General features: G+C 37.0%; 1 protein-coding gene and 1 pseudogene across 1 annotated transcript; one reads left to right on the top strand and one right to left on the bottom strand.

The window, feature by feature from the left end:
* The window catches only part of LOC120159530, a 72,331-nt pseudogene extending 60,335 nt beyond the window's left edge, over positions 1–11,996 (bottom strand).
* Positions 11,997–14,734: 2,738 nt separating this feature from the next.
* On the top strand, positions 14,735–20,460 carry LOC120159531 (AAA-ATPase At5g17760-like). Its single transcript, XM_039170109.1, has 3 exons — positions 14,735–15,461; positions 20,000–20,186; positions 20,330–20,460. The coding sequence occupies exons 1-3, from the start codon at positions 14,868–14,870 to the stop codon at positions 20,458–20,460; spliced, it is 912 nt and encodes a 303-aa protein (XP_039026040.1). The 5' UTR covers positions 14,735–14,867.
* The last annotated feature ends 1,382 nt before the right edge of the window (positions 20,461–21,842 follow it).

Raw genomic sequence — 21,842 nt, forward strand, 5'->3', positions numbered from 1 at the left:
CATATCAACATAAATTATATAAAAACGGAGCTTAATTGCGATAAATGGATCGAATCGGGTGATAAATTAGTCAAAAACAGCTTACCAGGTTTGAATTTGGTGAAACGGACTTCGGATTTGGATTCAGGACGTCGAAAACATAAAATATGACTTTTCAAAAATTTGACATTTTCGGTCAAAATCGAAGTCAACGGGTTTGACTGGCGATTTCGAGGCCTTTGGGTCTGAATTTCGAAAAACGAAGTACGGAATCTGATTTGGGACGTCGAAAAACATTAGGATAGGTATACTCGGTCAAAGTCAACGGTCGTTTAATGCCCGATCAAAGCAAGTCAAAGTTTTGGTCAACTGTGGACAACGCCGGTCAACGGTCAAGGCAGAAACAGTCAACATTCAACCATTTTACACAAATATCACCCTAACAGAAATTAATTACCAAATTAGCCACATTCTGTAAATATTTACTAAACTAACACCCGAATTTTACACAAATAGCACCCAAACATAAATTAATTACAAAATTACCAGCCAGACGATGCTCACTCTCGGGGGTGGCACGTGCGGCGCGTGAACAGTGCTACGGTGTCGGAAAATTCTCGGAAAATTTTCTAAAATTATTTTAAGCAATTTTGAGGCACTTACAAAGCTCGGTTTACAATTTTGAACGGTGGAGAGCTCGATTCCAAAACGTCGGAAACTTTGACGGTCTCACCCCTCCACGCGCCAGCGACGACGGAGAAACGGAGAACATCGGTGGACTCAAAATGATGCAAGGAACACGATGGTGCAGGAGGTGTTCGTAAAAGGATGACCGGATCGTCGTGAATCGATGAAAAACCAACTGAAATCGAGTTATTATCTACGATACTTCCGACTGAAATTAACGACGAACGGCGATGATTCACGACGAAAGGTTTGAGGTGTTTTGTTCGTCAGTCGACAATGAACATGATGGTGGTTTCGGTTCGTCGGTCGGAGGTCGGACGGCGAGTAGATCGGAGTTGAAATGAGGGTTGTTGGAGAGGGAAAACTGGAAATGTTTCTGCATAAATACATGGGGAAATGGGTTTATAATATCTCCAAAAGAAAAATGGTTAAACTATGAGTTTAACCACTGAATTTCCTGTACTTCATAAAACAGTCTGTCAACTTTGAATTTTTACAATTTAATCCACCGTTTCTTTTAAAATACCAATTAAATCCACCACTTTATAATTTCTTAATTTTTAGCCCCTAAATTGGGGTGTTACAACTCCAGTCAAGTCCAAAGCATCTCCACCCATGGGAATCTCTTGGAAGTTGAAATCAATCCCTAATAATACATGTCATAGCATTTGCAGTGATAAAGAACGAGCATTATATGAAATCTAAAACATTTCTTATTGAAAACAACAAACTATAAAACTTTAGGAACAAAAATAAAGAAAATATTAGAAGCCCAGCAAATTTAGTTATTTATTTGACCTATATCTTATCAGCAATAAGAATAGATGAGGCCAGAGGGAAGAAAAACAAAAAAACTAGTAATTCTTAAGTAACGTCCATCATATCTAAACATCAAGAAATAAAAAACAACTAATTAAAATAAGCTTTTTTCAATAACATACATTTAAAATCCTAAAACATTTCAGTTTTCTCGGCCAACACATTTATTCAAATACCTGTACTGTAAAACACTTACAACAATGTTTAATTTTATGGGTTTCGCATTATCATTAATATTTTGCTTTGATTCCACTGTCTCAGTCCAATTTAAGTTTAAATTCCATATTCTCTCAAGAATTTCACTTTACACATCAGAAAAACATTCAACTACTAAGCTATAAAATATCAATTAGAGTTAAACATATTCAAATGTAATAAACAGCTAAAAGTTTATTTCTGCTTTTCCAAATGTTGCTACCAAAGCAAATAACTAAACGGAGCTAAATCCATTTCGAATCAGAAAACACAATATTACTACAGTGTCACAATCAAGCCTTACTCTTTTCTATTTATTTGATTCACTTAGTCAGTAACCAAACATAAAGCAACGAGTGACTGAAAAGAGAGAAAATAGGGAAAATGACAGAAAACCTTCGAGAGAGCCAGCGAGTTTGAGGACCTTTTTGGCGACGGAGATGACTTCAGGGCCGATACCATCGTCGGGAAGGAGAGTAATGTTGTAGCGTTGGGGGGTACAGCGACGGCGGGGGAAGGGCGCCTTATCCTGGTCGGTCTAGGAGACTGTTTGGCAATTGGTTTATGATTAAAAGGAGCAAGGGAGCAGATATTGAGGTGAGCATAAGCAGCCACTTTAGGACGAGAAATGAAAGTGAAAATAAGGGTAACATTAGGGAAATGTTGATGTTAAAAGTCTTCAAAAAAAAAAGGTAAAGCGCTGAAGTTAAATTAAAGGTAAACTACACAAATGGTAATTAAGGTGCTGAAGTTTTAAAAATAATAAATTAGTCATTAATGTTATCAATTTATAACAAATAAGATATTAGAATTTCAATTTATAACAAATAAGATATTAGCATTTCAATTTATAACAAATAATATATTAGCATTTCAATTTATAATAAATCGGTCAATTGTCGTTAAATTGACGTGGTATGTTAAACTGATTTATTTAGTATTGTTTCACCATATTGAACGAAAATTGACCAATATTTTAATGAGAAAATAACCTCAGTGACCAAAAATCCCATATAATATACGATTTTAACCAACTTTTTCCGGATTTGCCAAAATGACCAACAAAATCGCAATGCGATCGCTAATTCGCAACGCGATCTCCATTATCGCAAATCAGTTTCCAGATTCGCAATGCGATTATGACTATCGCAATGCGATTTTCCAATTTTGCGTTGCGATTTTCCCAATTCGCAATGCGAATAAGTAAATCGCAACGCGAATTTGGAAAATCGTAATGCGATACTGACTATCGCAACGCGATAATACAAAATCGCAACGCGATACTGACTTTCGCAACGAGATTCTGACTATCGCAACGAGATAATACAGAATCGCAATGCGATTTTCAAAGTTCGCAACAGGTTTTAGTTTCGCAACACAAATTTTTTGGGTATATATCTACGCAGCAGCAACAACTCATAACCTAAATCCCTAAATCGCAACTCATTCCATCTCCATCTATCACTCTCTCCGGTGACATCCGTTCCTATATCCGTTCCTACATCCTTCCCCATCCGGCAACAGGTCTTAGTTTCGCATCTCGTTTGTTTAGTAAATTAATTTACAACCATGAAATCATCTAATGTTGATCATGTTTGGATAGATTTGTGTTTTGGAGGGTCATGGGAGAATGTTCATGGTTTTTTACAATATATGCCTTTACCCATGAATCTTCAACAAAAACTGTCATTAAAAAAGTTAACTTATGAAACTCTAATGTTACGTGTTTCAAAGAAATTGAATTTAAAGCCCCTAAGTGGATTTAGGCTATCTTATAAGAGAAATGGTAAAGTTTATTTATTAACCGACAATGAAGATGTTGAACGATTCATTGCTTACATTAGTGTTTCAAGTGATGATGTTACATTGTATGTTGTTGAACCTAGAAGTAGTATTGTTGGGTCAGTAGCGGGTAGTAATCAACTAAGTTTTTCTCAAAACCCACAACCTTTCTCTAATCCAAATCCCAATCAACTTTCAGCACCAAATTCCGGTTTTCGTATTGACCAATTAGACGATGATGAGCCAACAGAAAAAATTGTGAGTACTAGTCAATTCAAAATTTGATCTGGTCAATACCCGGACTTTGATATTGATCAATACTCGGATTTTGATGATGTTTCAGAAGAAGAAACAGACCCTGCGTGTAATGATTTTGATATTGGTCAATACCCGAATTTTGATGATGAAACAACCATTGCCGAGGAAGATGTTGTTGATGATAATGAGGAGGAAGTTACGACTGTGAATGAACATGTTGAACATCCATTCTGTAACTCATATAATCCTGAAGAAGAAAAAGAAGAAGAAAAAGTCCCCGAATAAAAGAAAATGCCACGGGAGTATAACTGGAATATGCCAGAATTACTTCAGATATCGGAAGAAGAGTTGGTAAAGAAAGCAGTTGATTGTTACACAAAAGTTATTCGTATCAAGAAAGATGATTCTTTTGATACAAAGAAAGACTTGAAGATAACTTTGTATACGAAATGTGTGGAAGATGGCTATCAACTAAAAGTTAACAAATCAAGCAAAGATCGTTTCGAAACAAGGTGTATGATTGACAAAAACTGTACGTGGCGTATGATTGCAAAGAGGATAAAAGATTGCGAAATGTTTCAAGTTAGGACTTTTATTGATAAACATACATGTTCAAGAACCCAAGTTTTTCCTCACCATAGACAGGCAAACAAAAAGGTGTTGGGTGGTTTTCTGGCTGAGTTAATGTTTTTGAATAGCAGGGTATATCAGGGACATGAAATTATGACTGACATGAATGCTCGGTTCAAGATTAGTATATCATATTCTCAGGCTTGGAGAGCCAAGTGTTATGCCTTGGAATTGTTGAGGGGGTCGCCAGAAGCATCGTTTGCCCAACTGTCGGCTTATTGTCACAATTTAAAGCTGAAAAATCCTGGGTCGGTAACTCATATCAAAACAGATAGAGATGGACGCTTTGAGTTGCTGTTTATCGCCATTGGTACTGCGGTTAGTAAATAAATATAATTCTGTTGACTCATTTTTGTTAGTTACATGCATTTCAATTTAAATGATTATATTTCTTGTGTATATTATTTTGTAGATTCGTTCGTTTATTACTTGCATGCGCCCAGTTATTATAGTTGACGGAGGACATTTGAAAGGTCGATACCTTGGAGTAAACTTATTAGCAGTAGCCATGAATGCTAACAATGGGATATTGCCAATAGCTTACGGGGTTGGCAAATCTGAAACCTCTGATTCATGGACATGGTTTATGGGACATCTTAGGGATTGCATAGGTCCTATTAGCAATCTGACAATCATATACGATAGGGCAAACTCAATTGACAACGCTGTTAGAAGGTGTTTCCCAGATGTTTTTCATGGACTTTGTGGTGTTCATTTGTATAGAAATCTAAAATCAAGGTCTGCTGGTATAAAAAAGCACAAATGGACATACTGGAAGGCTGTAAAAGCTTATCGGGAAGTGGATTTCAATAAGCATATAAACTGTTTAAGACGTGTTTTGCCTCAGTGTGTTCAAACACTAGAAGATGTCGGGTTTGAAAGATGGTCAAGAGTACATCAACTTGGAGCAAGATATGGTTTCATGACGTCTAATAGTGCAGAATCAATCAACGCTCTAAGTCGTCATTCCCGGAAATTACTCATTACTATGTTAATGGAGTTTTTTCGAGCCTCTATTCAACAGTGGTACTACAAGAAAAGAAACCATGCAGGTATTATTTCTTTGAATTCGTAACTTATCATATATTTTACTAAGTATTATTTATTTAAATTTACAGGAACATTGGAACATCGTGTTACACCATGGACTAAAAAAAAGATAACGAAACGTGTTGTGAAGTCAACATCATGGAGAGTTGAACCATGTTCAAACACTTTGTTTGAAGTACTGGATAATAACTTAAATGGGCTTGTCGATCTAAATGCAAGGACGTGTAGTTGTAAGAAATGGCAAACATCTGGTTATCTGTGTGGCCATGTTATAAAAGTTGCTCTTCATCTAAACCAAGATGATTCAAGCACATACACTATGGATTGCTACACTACAGAAGTATATCGACAGACTTATGCCGAGATTGTCTACCCTATTCCACATCCTTCTGAGTGGGACATACCAGATGACTTACAAACAGTTTTGCCACCAGCAATGGATAGAAGGCTACCTGGCCGACCAAAAAGTCACGATCGTATACTGTTTAAGGGTGAAGAGAAGAAGAGATCGACATGTAGTCGGTGCAAGGAAAGTGGTCATACAAGGTTGACATGTGGATCACCAGTGCCATCACAATCATCTTTTCCTCTACCAAAATATGGATCCTCATCAAAATACAAAGCTCATATGGTGTCAAGAAAAAGGCAATCAAAATCGCAATCATCTTCAAAATCCCAATCACAACCGGCTTCACCTTTTGGGACTGTTAACTTAGGTGATTTTTAAATGCAAACGTTGTATTATGTGTATTTTATGTGTGTACTTTTAACATTTTCAGTTAGGCATGTATTAGTAACTTGAGTTTGAACATCGCTATGATCTGTTCAGTTGTTATCACTTATTAGACATTCATTTGACTATCGCAACGCGAAAATGGCTATCGCAACGCGAAAATGGTTATCGCAACGCTGAAATGGCTATCGCAACGCGAAAATGGCTATCGTAATGCAGAAATGGCTATCGCAATGCGGAAATGGCTATCGCAATGCGAAAATGAAAATCACATTGCAATTTTCTCGTTGCGATTTTCATTTCGCATTGCGATTCTCTCGTTGTGATAGTCAAATTCGTGTTGCGATAGTATGTTTTGCCTTCAACATAATGCAGATTGAAAATCAACAAATCAACTATTACATTTCAATCAATTAAACAAGCACAAATAAGAATTATGTACACATCAATTAAACAAATCAACATTTACAAATCATTTTTTACAAATCAATTAAATAATCAAAAAATAATAATAATTCTTATTTCCTCATCAATTATTGAATCAATGAATCAACTTTTGCACCCGTGCATCCATTTCACACAGCTCACTTAAGGATTAACCTGCAGAAACCAAACATTTACTCAAACAAGACTTCCTACACATCTAAAACCTACAAACAGCAAATTATTGAATTCTAGGTACTTAACCAAACATTTTCAAACCAAAAGGAGTATATATGTTAATAAAACTTGCATTTGACTTACCAATTAACAATGGATACTTTCATAACGCGGATGCAGGTAGGCAGCGTCTCGAATATATCGCTCTAGCCATATAATGCCGAAACCACAAGCCTACTGCAGCTCTATCTCCATCGATGGGAGGTAGAAACTTTGTGCTTCCCGTCGTCAAACGCGCCAAGCACATGCATACGAGAGGACCACAATCCCCTCTGGCTCCTGGCGATTGTTGTGGCGCGGTCTCATCTCTGACAACTGTAACATTTAACTTCTTTGGCTTCTTGTGTCCAGAATGAGTCCAATAATTAATCTCATCCAAGAATTTAGCCAAATGAGAGCTCCATCCCTTGATAATATCTCTCAAATCAGACAGTGATATGTAATTTATCACGCTGTCATATACTATTATCTTCAGGATGGGAGCTGAAGTTGGACGAGAAGCCAATGACGACGTTCCAAAACAGGGATAAACACCTACAATCATAAGTAATAATTCATTTATTTGCGCACTTATTTATGAACACCTTTAAAAAATTTAAAAATAAATACTAACCTTATCGACCTCCCACCATGTAGGATAAAGTTTAGCTTGTCCATTGCCCAACGAAAATGATTCATCTCGTTGATTCTTTAAGTGAACTGCGTGAAAAGCCGCCGGCATTATTCTATATCGTGAATTTTTTTTATTTTTCCTAAGTTTCCTTATTATTAGAAGACGTGACACCCACACATCGATATGATGTTTTACAAAAAAAGACATATATTAGAGAATTACATTAATTTTTTAAAAAAATAATCAAAATCATATATAAGACAAATATAAGACTTACCTCCCCATCGAAATAGCCACTGTCTTCAACCCCTAATAACACGCCCCACCAAGATCGATTAAGCAACAAATACATCTCAGCGTTGAGTTTGCTTATGTCAGTGTAACACCCTTGGCTCCGCTCATGTAGATAAAAATCAACTGCGGTCTTAGCCCAAAGGGTATTATCCAGAATTGTTTCCGGTAGTTGTCTCCTCTCCACTTCAGATACCGGAAGGGTACTAGCCGGTAACTCATACGAGAGCCAACTCTCATCCATCATGTCCGGTAACAGTAGGGGTTTCTCAATAATTCGATATATTACCCCATGTGAATCGGGCTCTGGAATGGTGGGAGAGACCTCTTTAACGATGACAGTGGCCTCTTGAACGATGGGGGGGACTCTTGAGGGATGATAGGGGCCTCTTGAACGATTGGAGGGGACTCTTGAGGGATGACAGGTGAGTCGGGCTTCTTCTTGTGGAGTCTTCGCACCATTGGGGTGAACGCAGACGTAATAGCACGTGCACGCCGTCTGATGCGTGAACTCCGTCGTGCAAGAAAAACCCGACGTAAAGTATCCACCTTATCATGCCGCTAAAAAAAATTAATACATAAATCAGTAAATAAACAGACATGATATTAAACAAAGACAAAACCAAAAACAAATTGAAACTATTCTAAGTTTCGTGATATTAAACATACATGATTTTAAGTTTCGTGTTGCGAAAGTAAATTATTCTTCTTCTGCAAATTGAAACTTGAATGGATTGCATTATTTCAACCAAAAGACAAAACCAAAAACAAATACTAACTTCACAGTGTTAAAGAATAAACAGTTTAGCAGTATTGGCAGCAACCGAATGAATTTACTAAGCAATCTAAGTGAAATGGTTAATCTAAGTAAAATTACGAGTAAATTTATCATCAAGTTAAATATGAAAAATCTTAAACTTACCTCGTTGCGTAGAGTATGAACCTCATTCTGCAACGATGCTACCATCTCACGTAGAGCGGCTACCTCACCACGTAAAGTAGACACCTCAACACGCCATGCACCATCGTCTTTGCGTAAAGTACCGACCTCCTCACGCAAGGCATTGACCTCATCACGTAACTCCCCTAACTCATCCCGTGGAGGTGGAGGTGGAGAACAGGGAGATAAACGTCGTGGCATCTTTGCCGGTCGCCTATCTTGAGGTGATGGTGGATAAGAGACTCGATGATGTGACAGAATAGGTGATGGTTGTCGTTGTGGAGGTGTATAGTCGGGTCGATCAGGTGATGGCTCTGGGTGAGGTGATAGCTCTGGGTGAGGTGATGGCTCCCGATGTGGAGGCTGCTCATCATCCGTTCCATAAAAAACGCTTACTAGCTTGCCACCAATCAGTGGCAAGCTCAACTTCCGTGGGTGTCAGCCTCTGTAGTGGAGTGTTGGCCTCCTAACAATATAAAAGCTCAAACAAAGTTAAACGTGTACTAGTAATAACTTGTTTATAAACATATGGTAGTATTTATGTTAACTTACATTATTTATTGTCGTATACCGTAGTAAATCTTCCCATTGCAAGGTATGTTTCCTCTTCCAGGAAATAGCCCTTGGAATATCATTTGAAGTTTTTATTGCATATGTCTGCATGGCGGGAAAGGCCTCAAATATCCAAATCTACAAACAATATAATAACAAACATTAGTCATTGTTAAATAATTAATTATAATTTTGGAAATATAATATAAAAATTCTTACCTTAAAGGCCCAAATAAAGCCTGTCAAAGTGTATTTGGAACCATCGCCATGCAAACTTTTTCGATCATCCAAGGCAGACGATAACTTATTCCATATAGCTTTCCATAAATACGAACCCCACGGAAATAGGTTCCACGCATTTAGGTCTTCTACCAATTTGATTAGATCATTCGAAATAGGTTGTCTGGCCTCTCTGCCTAAAAAGTCGGCATGCAAAAGTATTAGAATGCATACTCGGACAACATCGACGTCATCCATCCGAGTAAAACTATCTTTCTTATTCAATAATCTCGTCAAGTCTTCCACGTGTAGATTCTGCCTCTCCAGCTCAGGAAAAACCCGGGATAGCCATGATGGGCGGGTAATATGTCTAGTGTACCGACCTACATCATCGTGTTCGAAGCGTAGACCGGTGATTAAGCAAAACTCCTCCCGCCCAAAACACGTATATGCCGGTGAAAAATCAAACCATATCTCTTCGTCACGACGTTGTATAGTATATGGTAGATCGCTAGTCATGGTTTGAAGAAACAGGTGTGTCAACATCGCATCTCCACCGGGATGTTGTACTTTAAGCCATGGCCCGAAGCAAGTATCCTCAAACATTTTTCTTTGTGCAGGTGAAAGCTTCGACGCAATTGTTTTGGCCAGGCTTACTTTATTTCTTAAGGTCAATTGAGCCGAATAAAAGTTCTACAAAAACAATAAACATACTAAGTTAGATATACCAAAAACTACACTGTGAAGATATACCAAAAACAATAATAAACATAAAGAGTAGTAGTTTATTCTTCAAACTTAATTTGCAACACTGTGAATTTCGTATTTGTCTTTGTTTTTTGGTTGAAGTAATGCAATTCATTCAAGTTTCAATTTGCATAAGAAGAATAGTTTCTGAAAATGAAAATCGCAACACGAAAATGACTATCGCAACGCGAATTTGACTATCGCAACGCGAAACTAAAATCGCGTTGCGATTTTGTCGTTGCGATTTTCATTTCGCGTTGCGATTCTCGGTTGATTTAATAAGCAATCTAAGTGAAATGGTTAATCTATTATTGAAATTACCAGTAAACTTATCATCAATTTCAATATGAAAAACCTAATAATAATGCAAAAATTTCAAAATGAAAATAATTAAAAAAACTAACCCTCGGTGGTTGATTTGGTTGATTTTCCATTTCTGATTGTGAGGGTGGCTCTGAGAGATGGAGATAGATGGATTTCGCCGGAGATGGGGACGGATTTCGTCGGAGATGGGGACGGATGTCGCCGTAGAGAGTGAGAGATGGAGATGAGACTGAGTTGTGATTTTAGGTTTTAGGTTATGAGTTGCGATTACGGGATATACTGTAGACGGTTCAGTGTTCCAATATATTAATATTCGTGTTTGGAATTTGAAAATAAAATACGCGTTGCGATACTAATGGCGCTTTGAAAATGCATTGCGATTATGTATTATCTCGTTGCGAAAGTCAGTATCGCGTTGCGAAAGTAAGTATCGCGTTGCGAAAGTCAGTATCGCATTGCGATTTTGTATTATCGCGTTGCGATAGTCAGTATCGCATTGCGATTTTCCCAATTCGCGTTGCGATTTACTTATTCGCATTGCGAATTGGGAAAATCGCAACGCGAAATTGGAAAATCACATTGCGATAGTCATAATCGCGTTGCGAATCTGGAAACTGATTTAAGATAATGGAGATCGCGTTGCGAATTAGCGATCGCATTGCGATTTTCTTGGTCATTTTGGCAAATCCGGAAAAAGTTGGTTAAAATCGTAAATTACATGGGATTTTTGGTCACTGAGATTATTTTCTCTATTTTAATTCATTCTTACCTCTTTTATATTTGCTTTTCTCTCTCTTTCTTCTTTCTCCTGTCATTAGAGAGGGAGAAAACCTTTTATGCAAAGAGAAAAAAAAATCAAACATTTGATCGTTAATTTAAAATTATTGGAGATGGAATGAGAACGAAAGAGAAAGAAGGAGAAAGAGAGAAAAAAAACAAATATAAAAGAGATAAGAATTAGTAAAAAAAAGTTGGTCAATTTTCATCTAACATGGTGAAATAGTGGTAAACAAATTAGTTTAACATACCATATCTTCATTCTGTCACCCAGTTTAACAGCTATTAACGGTGAATGACTGTTTTATTATAAATTGATAATTTTAATAAATAATTTGTTACTTTCAAAACTTTTGTGAAGAAAACTTACTCAAACTTCAATTTTCTCTACCTGCACATTGTTCAAATACATGTATTGTATAACACCTACAACAATGTTTAATTCCACTGTCTTAGTCCAATTTACAGTTTAAATTCCATATTCTCTCAAGAATTTCACTTTACACATCAGAGAAACATTCAACTACTAAGCTAGAAAATATCAATTATAGTTGAACATATTCAGATGTAATAAACAGCTAAAAAATTATTTCTTTCTTTCCAAATGTTGCTACCAAAGCAAATAACTAAGCGGGGATGACTGAAAAGAGAGAAAACGGGTAAAAGGACATAAAACCTTCGAGAGAGCCAGAGTTTGAGGATGTTTTTGGAAATGGAGATGACTTCAGGGCCGATACCATCACCGGGAAAGAGAGTGATGTTGTAGCGTTGAGGGATTACGGCGGGCGCCTGATCCTGGTCGGTCTAGAAGATTGTTTGTCAATTGGTTTAAGATTAAAAAGAGCAAGGGAGCAGACATTTAGGAGAGGATAAGCAGACATTTTAGGACGAGAAATGAAAGTGAAAATAAGGGTAACATTAGGGAAATGTTGACGTTAAAAATCTGACAAAAAAGTAAAGTGATGAAGTGAAAATTTTACTAAAGGGAATGGACTAAAATAAGTATTAAACCTTGACTAATAATATAACTCTTGTGTCAAATTATTATGATAAAGGCAAACCTAGGGCAGAAACAAGTTGGCGTATTTTAATGGATTATAGTTTCTTAATTTATTAATTATTCATTCATTAGGAATAAAATTTCTATGGGTTCCATTCTTTATAAATTTAACCTTCAAAATTATTCTTTCATACTTTAGTTATGTTATCGGGTCATTAAATTTTAACGACACGATGATGTTGAAAAAACTTTCCTTCAACGTGATGATGTGGAAAAAATGACATAATTTTAACATGACTATCGATGTCAGAAATGACGTCGTTCTAGGCACTAAATTTTATGGGTGGATTAATTTTACCACTAAATTTTAAAAAGATTATGTTTTTGGCACTAAATTTTTCAGATCGACGTTGATAGCCAATAGTCGCCTGTCAACGATCGTCTTTTTGTTGCAAGATAAATATCAAAACATTCGCATTTCAGTCATCTTTCTTCTCATAATATTGGTTTTTCATTAAATCCACTCAAATACGATAAAAATCATTTAAAGGTTCCATGTGCTAATACTCTGATCTCCTTTGATGGTCATTTGATAAGACTAGTTTTGAGTTATGTTGTTCATCTTCTCAAAATAATACTTCTCATTGTTCGAATTTTCGAACAAACCCCTCAAATCTAAGAAAGTCCCAAAATCACTAAAAATGATGGTTCTTTGTTTAATTTCGTTGATTTTGAGTGAGTTTCGTGAAAACCCAGTCTTAAGAGAAGAAATTAGTACTGATCTTGTCGTGAAAGATGACCGTGACAGGCGATGATTGGTTGTCGACAGTTGTCGAAAAATTATCGTGCCAAAAACTAATATGATTAAAAATTTAGTGACAAAATCGGTGCATCTCTAAAGTTTAGTGCCTAAAATGACATCGTTAGACCTAAATAGTCGCACTAAAATAATATTGTTTAGTCCATATCATTACATCGTTTGAATTTTAATGGTATAATGATATAATTGAAGTCAAAATTAAAATTTAGTACTCTAATTAAAAAAATTAAAGTTTAATATCTAAAATTTAAATAGTATATAATTTAATCTACCCATAAATATAGTAAATTTCTTATAATTTTAGGACTCATGGCATTCAGAAAAAGGACCGGCAATATCAAAGTCAAAAATGGTTGGGGTGGAATTAAATTCGTCGTCCTTTATCTTTATTTAAAAATTTATATATTTTTCCTAAGAAAATACATATTTGTATCTTCTTTAATTGATATCTCGTGAAAACCGAGTTCTAAAATATGTTTAAATTTAATTGTATCATCCAATTTTTAAATAGTTTAGATATAAAAAAAATATAATTTTTAGTACGTTTAGATAATTTTATATATTAATATATTGTCATAAATTGATTTTTTAGTAATCAGTAAATTTTAAAATTTTAGTAGAGTTTCTCAACTTTACATGATATATATATATATATATATATATATATATATATATATATATATATATATATATATATATATATATGCATATATCGTATATAGTTATAAAATTCGTTTAAATTGAAATCAATTGATATCATAACATTATAAATATTTATGATTAAATTTTAACATAAACTCGAACAATTTGATTAACTTAAGACTCATCAATTCGATTAACTTAAAAATATTTGACTTGACACGGCTCGATCGAATACCATCCATAGTGCGCATCATGTTTAATATAATCGTTGACATTGAATTTAAAATTAACAGTCTCCTTTGAAAGAATTTTATTTCTCCCTTGGAAAAGTCATGAGGAGCTTGGAGAAGAAGGAACAGAAAAGTCAAAGTTGAAAACATGTATTAGAATTATATTAGACCCTCCTTTGAAATGGTCAGCAAAACACCCATACATAAATATGGTGATGCATCTCAATCCAAAGCAAGAATTTCTGGGTTTTACCTATTTCCTCACAACCTATTCATCAACACAGATTCTGCAAATTTTTTCAACAAGATCTTCCAAAAAAACAAAACCCACCATCAAAACCAATTTCCCATACATAATTTCACAAAAAAAAAGTCGACCCAAAGGAGAACGATGAAAAGTAAGAACCTTCTATCCACACTAGGCTCCATAGCAGCTGCATCAATGGTGATTCGGACCATTGTCAATGATTTCCTTCCTCCACAAGTCATGAACTACTTCTCCTGCAAGTTAGAGAATCTATCTCACCATTTCACTTCTCAGATAACAATTGTGATTGAAGAATTCAGAGGGCTTGCTGTCAACCAAGTGTTTGAAGCTGCTGATATCTACTTGGGAAGCAAAACTGCAGCCCCATCTATCCAGAGAGTTAAGGTGGGAAAATCTGAGAAGGATAACAAGTTAGCTTTATCCATGGATCGAGGTGGGATTTTGGTTGATGTTTTCGAGAAAGTGGAGATGAAGTGGCAACTGGTTTGTTCACCAGTTGACTCAGTTCCTTCTCGGAATCAGAACAATGGTGGGGATCTTAATTCATCTCTAAGATCAGAAGTTAGACGATATGAGCTGAGTTTTCACAAGAGAAACAAAGATTTAGTGATCGATTCGTACTTGCCTTATGTTTTAGAAAGAGCAAAGTTGATGAGAGAAGAGAATAAGACGATAAATCTTCACACAGTTGTTTATGGAAGATGGGATGTGGAAGAGATCAAACTCAAACACCCAATGACATTCAACACACTGGCTATGGATTCCGAGCTCAAAAGGGCTGTAATGGTGGATCTTCAACACTTTACAAATGGGGAAGAATACTACAAAAGAGTATGCAAAGCTTGGAAACGTGGATATCTGCTGTACGGTTCTCCAGGGACAGGCAAATCAAGCTTGATAGCAGCGATGGCTAATTACTTGAAATATGACATCTATGACTTGGATCTCACCGACGTCCATACTAACTCGGATCTTCGATTTTTGTTGCTCACCATGCCAAGTCGATCCATACTCATCATCGAGGACATTGACTGCTCGATCAAGCTACAAAATCGAGAATTGGAGACGGAGTCCGATGGAAATCAAGGTGACAATCAAGTGACACTGTCTGGACTCTTGAATTTCATTGATGGACTTTGGTCATGCTGCAATGAAGAACGCATTATAATCTTCACTACGAACCATAAAGAACGGTTAGACCCGGCATTGGTGCGACCGGGTCGGATGGACATGCATATTTGTTTTGTATGGCTCATAAAAAGTCTCGTTGTGGGGTTACGAATTATGTGGGTTGGGGGTGTGGGGGCGCAGCCCCCGCGGTACGGTACAGGGTTGATTTTGTAATTATGTACCAGGGTTTTCTATTATAAATAGAGATGTAACCTAGACCTAAAATATCATTGCATAAAATTCTAGCGCCGCCTAGGTACCGAGGACGTAAGCACATTGCCGAACCTCGTAAAATTCTCGTGTTCTTTCGTTTTCTTTACCCGTTTTGTCAACAATTGGTATCAGATGTCAGGAGCAAAATTCGAAGTCGCGAAATTCGATGGTCAGGGTAACTTCGGATTATGGCAAACGAGGGTGAAGGATCTATTGGCGCAGCAAGGGATCTTGAAGGCTTTGCGACCTACAAAGCCGGCGTCGATGGATGAGGAAGATTAGGAAGAATTGCAGCAGCGAGCGGCAGGAACCATACGATTATGCTTGGCGGACGAGGTCATGTATCACGTCATGCATCTATCGTCTCCAGACGAAATTTGGAGGAAGTTGGAAAGTCAGTTTATGTCCAAATCCTTAACGACAAAACTGTATCTGAAGCAGCGGCTGTATGGGCTGAAGATGCAGGACGATCACGATTTGGCGCAACACGTGAATGTCTTCAATCAAATCGTTTCTGATCTGGCTCGGCTTGATGTGAAAATTGAGGATGAAGACAGAGCGATGATTCTGTTGTGTTCGTTGCCTTCCTCTTACGAACACATGGTGACTACTCTTACATATGGGAAAGAGACTATCAACGTTGAGGAGATTACTGCAGCCTTGTTGGCTCACAACCAGCAGAAGCAGAATACAGGGGAAAGCTCTCAAGCCGATAGCTTATATGTCAAGGGTAATCGAGATCGTGGACGGAAGCCAGAGAAGGCAGGGTCCGGGAAGCGGAATTCCAGATCCAAATCCAGGGATAAGAAGACGATTCACTGTTACAAGTGCAAGGAGGCGGGACATATGAAGCGAGACTGTCCGAAGTTGAAAAAGCAGACTGATGAGAAGCGTGATGGCTCAACCAAGTCTGTGAACGTGGTCGAGGATGATACTTCTGATTGCAGTGAGGGTGATATGCTTTCTATTTCAACGACACAATTGACGGATGCTTGGATTCTTGATTCTGGATGTTCTTATCACATCACGCCAAATAGGGAATGGTTTTCGACATACAGGCCGGTTAATTCTGGTTCGGTTTATTTGGGTGATGATCGATGTTGCAATATTGGTATTGGTGATGTCAGAATTAAGATGCACGATGGCTCCGTTCGGACGTTGAGTGGTGTTCGACATATCCCAGACTTGAAGAAGAATTTGATTTCCTTGGGCACTTTGCACAAGAATGGTTTTATCCCTAAGGCTGACGAGGATAGGGAAACCATTCGGATTGTTAAAGGAGCATTGACTGTGATGAAAGGCAAGATGACTGCAGGGAATATCTACAGATTGTTAGGGAGTACCGTTGCAGGTGGAGTTCACTCTGTTGAGTCCTGTGATGATACGACAAAATTGTGGCATATGCGCCTTGCTCATCTTAGTGAACGTGGTATGGCAGAATTACACAAGAGAAACTTGTTGCATGGTGTCAAAAGCTGTAAGCTCGATTTTTGCAGGTATTGTGTTATTGGTAAACAAACTAAAGTCCGTTTCAAGATTGCGAAGCACACAACTCAAGGGATTCTTGATTATGTGCATTCTGATGTATGGGGGCCTTCCACGACATCGTCTTTGGGTGGATCTAGGTACTATGTTACTTTTATTGATGATTTTTCACGGAAAGTTTGGGTGTATTTTTGAAACAGAAATCTGAAGTTTTTGAGAAGTTCAAGCTGTGGAAAGCTGAGGTAGAAAACCAAACAGGACGAAAAATCAAGTGTTTGCGGTCTGACAATGGTACGAAGTACACAGATTCACAGTTCCTACAATTCTGTAAGGAGCATGGGATTCAGAGGCATTTTACAGTGCGCAAGACACCACAACAGAATGGTGTTGCGGAACGAATGAACAGGTCGTTGAATGAAAGAGCCAGATGTTTGCGGTTGAATGCGGGGCTTCCCAAACACTTCTGGGCTGAGGCTGTTAACATGGCGTGTTACCTTATCAACAGATCGCCAAGGGCATCGCTGGCTGGGAAAGTTGCAGAAGAGGTATGGACTGGTCATGATGTTAGTTTTGATAACTTACGGATTTTTGGTTGTCCTGCTTATGTGCATGTACCTGCTGATGAGAGATCCAAACTTGATGCAAAATCGAAGGAGTGCATTTTTCTGGGTTACAATAAAGGTGTCAAAGGATTCAAGTTCTGGGATCCAGTTGCGAAGAAAGTTGTGATTAGTAGAGATGTCGTTTTTGATGAACAGTCTATGTTGCAGCAGAAGCAAGACACGACAGTGGTGGATTTCGATCAGTTTCCAGTTGAGAAACCAGAAACTTCTCAACCGAATTCTGGTGGTTCCACTACGGATGATTTGCAGGATTATAGTCTCGCCAGAGACAGGGTGAGACGGACGAATATAAAGCCTCCGAATAGATTGGGTTTTGAAGACTTGGTATCTTTTGCACTTACTGTTAGCAGTGATGATCCAGTTACTTTTCATGATGCCGTTACTAGTCAGGAAAACGACAAGTGGATGGCAGCCATGATTGAGGAGATGGAGTCTTTGAATCACAATCGCACATGGGAGTTAGTTCCCCTTCCTGAGGGTAAGAAGCAGATTGGTTGCAAATGGGTGTATAAGAAGAAACCAGCAGTAATAGAAAAAGGGGGGAGAAGTTCAAGGCTCGTTTGGTAGCGAAGGGTTTTTCACAGCAGAAAGGAATTGATTATGATGAAATCTTTTCTCCTGTGGTCAGGCACACTTCAATCCGAGCAGTACTTGCATTGGTGGCTAGTTGGGATTTGCATTTAGAGCAGATGGATGTTAAAACTGCTTTTTTGCATGGTGATTTAGAGGAGCATATCTACATGCGGCAACCTGAAGGTTTCACTCAACCTGGAAACGAGCATTTAGTTTGCAGATTGAAGAAATCTTTGTACGGGTTGAAACAGTCTCCGAGACAGTGGTATAAACGGTTTGACTCCTATATGATCAAGATTGGCTACAACCGATGTGAGTATGATTGTTGTGTCTATGTAAAGAGCCTTGATGATGGTTCTTTTATTTTTCTATTACTGTATGTTGATGAAATGTTGATTGCTGCGAAGAACATGGATGATGTTATCGGTTTGAAAACTTTATTGAGTCAGGAATTTGATATGAAAGATTTAGGTGCTGCAAAGAAAATTCTTGGAATGGAAATTTGCAGGGACAGAGACTCAAGGAAACTGCGGCTATCTCAACGGGGTTATGTTGAGAAAATGCTAGAAAGGTTTGCGATGAGCAGCGCGAAACCAGTTAGCACTCCATTGGCGAATCACTTTAAGCTCTCATCAGAACAGTGCCCTAAGACAGATAAGGAAGCTGAAGATATGGCAAAGGTTCCGTATTCTAATGCTGTTGGCTGCCTGATGTATGCGATGGTATGTACTCGTCCTGATTTAGCTCATGCTGTTAGTCAAGTTTGTAAGTACATGTCTAAACCTGGTAAGCAACATTGGGAAGCAGTCAAGTGGATCTTTCGGTACTTAAAGGGTACTGTGGGACATGGAATTGTTTTTGGGAGTCAGCGGGATAATCCTTTGGTTGTAGGATATGTGGATTCAGACTATGCAGGTGACTTGGATAATAGAAGATCTACGACAGGGTATGTCTTTACTCTTGGTGGAGGGCCTATTTGTTGGAAGTCTACTGTTCAATCTGTTGTGGCTCTATCTACAACTGAAGCTGAGTACATGGCAGCGGCTGAAGCTGCAAAAGAAGCTTTATGGCTTACTGGTTTAGTGAAGGAGTTGGGTGTTCAACAAGGTGGAGTTCAGTTGCTTTGTGATAATCAAAGTGCTATTCACTTGGCTAAGAATCAGGTGTATCGTGCTAGAACTAAACATATTGATGTAAGGTTCCACAAGATCAGAGAGTTGGTTGCATCTGGAGAGGTTTTGTTTCAGAAGGTACATACTGATGAGAATGCCGCTGATATGTTCACCAAGCCAGTTACGACAGACAAGTTCAAGCATTGCTTGGACTTGTTGAATGTTTCGAGTTGTTAAAGAAGCAAGGTAACCCAACCCACATTGAAGTTTCCAAGGGGCAGGATATTCGCCAAGGTGGAGATTTGTTATGTATGGCTCATAAAAAGTCTCGTTGTGGGGTTACGAATTATGTGGGTTGGGGGTGTGGGGGCGCAGCCCCCGCGGTATGGTACAGGGTTGATTTTGTAATTATGTACCAGGGTTTTCTATTATAAATAGAGATGTAACCTAGACCTAAAATATCATTGAATAAAATTCTAGCGCCGCCTAGGCACCGAGGACGTAAGCACATTGCCGAACCTCGTAAAATTCTCGTGTTCTTTCGTTTTCTTTACCCGTTTTCGTCAACAATATTCAAATGTCGTACTGCAATGCATCCATATTCAAGCAACTTGCCTTCAACTATTTCGGTATCGGCAACGATGGTGTTTTCGAGCAGATTGAGAGGATGTTAGAGGAGGTGAATGTCAGCCCTGCAGAAGTAGCTGGGGAGTTGATGAAGAAGAACTGGAATAGAGAGGCTGCCTTTCAAGGCTTACTCCAATTCCTACATGAAAAAAGTAATAAGAACAACAGTTAGTTCATTAATCATTGTCGCAAATTAATATTTAGAAATTTAAGTTGGCATTCATATTTACCGAAGGATTTACAAGTTTATGAACTACTTTCCAGAATGCTTGCTTGAATGTCATACTGATTATCAAAATTTTGACATAAGGACATCTAAAATGTGAGGAAGAGATACTCATCATACCAGCAATTGCTGAGTCGCCACAGTTTCCCTCCAATCAGTCAAATCGTGGGCGTTGGAGATCGGGGAGAAGAGGACGTGGTCGCTGCCGTGGTTGAAACAATTATCAGTACTCCTAAAAAACGTGACTATTGACGTTTATCGGTTCGTAATCTAGTTATATCTTACGAGTGTGTATCACTGTCGTAATGGTGATAGATTTTTATTCATGATACAACGATTGTACGTGTTGAAGACACGTGAATACGAACCAAATAGAATCAAGAGGACAACAATAACAACATATGTGTTGGGTGTTCACAGTTGCAAAAGTAGTATGTCAGTCGAGTTTTTCATCTTCTCCTCCACTTATGATTCCTTTTTTTTAGAAATTATTCTCGGTATTTGATTTTAAAAATATGATTTTCTTAGGGATCGAGGTTATTTTAAAGAGGAGTCAAACGTGGTCAGTATATCGTCTTACATAGCTAAGAGTGTCAAGTCAATTAATTTAACATGTCATGTCAGCGTTCCATTGTTCCGTTACCTCAATAATGATTAGTGACGGTCAAGGGAATTTTTTTTTATAACATAATAACATCATAAACCAAATCATTACTTTTAAAATTTCAATATTAAAAGAAAAAACCTACTTATATTTCAATGACCATTTAATGTAGTTTATTTATTTTTCTCTATTGTGAAAAAAAGATCTGTTTGTAAGTATTGTTAGCAAGTACTTTCATGAATTTAACACTTGATCTTTTAAGTACCGTAGTTGGGGATGGATTTTATTTTATAAAAAAAATAAAGAGATAAAATTATAAAAAATAAAGAGGTAAAATTTAAATTATTTTTATTTATTATTTATTTTATTAATTGTGTTTAATATAAAATCTGAAATTATTTTTATTTTATATTTTTTATATTGTTAATATATATGTGTCTACCTTAAAAAATATTTTTGATCTGCCATTAGATAATTGAAACCACTCCATTTTATCAATCACTAATTTTAAATATATATGTTTATTCTCTTTATATTATCCACGTTACATACACAAGAATATTATAAAATTATAATTTTATATAATTTTATTTATCATAAATTTATTTAATAATAATATATTTTATAAATAATGTTAATAAAGAGATTTCAGTAATAAAAGAGAGTATTGTTCTCTTTAGAAATATCAAATTCTAGTGATTGTATCCATAAAATATTTATGTAATATTAATAATTAATTTTTAAACATATTTTATTTTGTAATCATTTAAATTATTAAAAATAAAAAACTAACCAGGTTCTCTAAACTAGGTATAATCCTTTCACCATCTAAACTAGAGGTGACAATACTTAAACACATTATCATAACCCAAGGGTATAGTCCAATAACATATTAGGTCCACATCTTCATCATACTCAACGTCAGAACAATTTATATATCCAACAAAACAAGAGAGGTTTCCAATAATTTTTTATTTGATGTATAAATTAAAC

The sequence above is a fragment of the Hibiscus syriacus genome, unplaced genomic scaffold (assembly GCF_006381635.1).
Source record: "Hibiscus syriacus cultivar Baekdansim isolate YM2019G1 unplaced genomic scaffold, ASM638163v2 tig00111366_pilon, whole genome shotgun sequence".
Lineage (NCBI taxonomy): Eukaryota > Viridiplantae > Streptophyta > Magnoliopsida > Malvales > Malvaceae > Hibiscus > Hibiscus syriacus.

Bases quoted from the DNA above. Each gene is read 5' to 3' on its own strand.
- LOC120159531 (XM_039170109.1), top strand. From the start codon at position 14,868: ATGAGAGAAGAGAATAAGACGATAAATCTTCACACAGTTGTTTATGGA. The intron at 15,462-19,999 runs GTATGGCTCATA...TCCATATTCAAG, and splicing joins TGGACATGCATATTTGTTTT to CAACTTGCCTTCAACTATTT. The intron at 20,187-20,329 runs GTTAGTTCATTA...TTTTGACATAAG, and splicing joins AAAAAGTAATAAGAACAACA to GACATCTAAAATGTGAGGAA.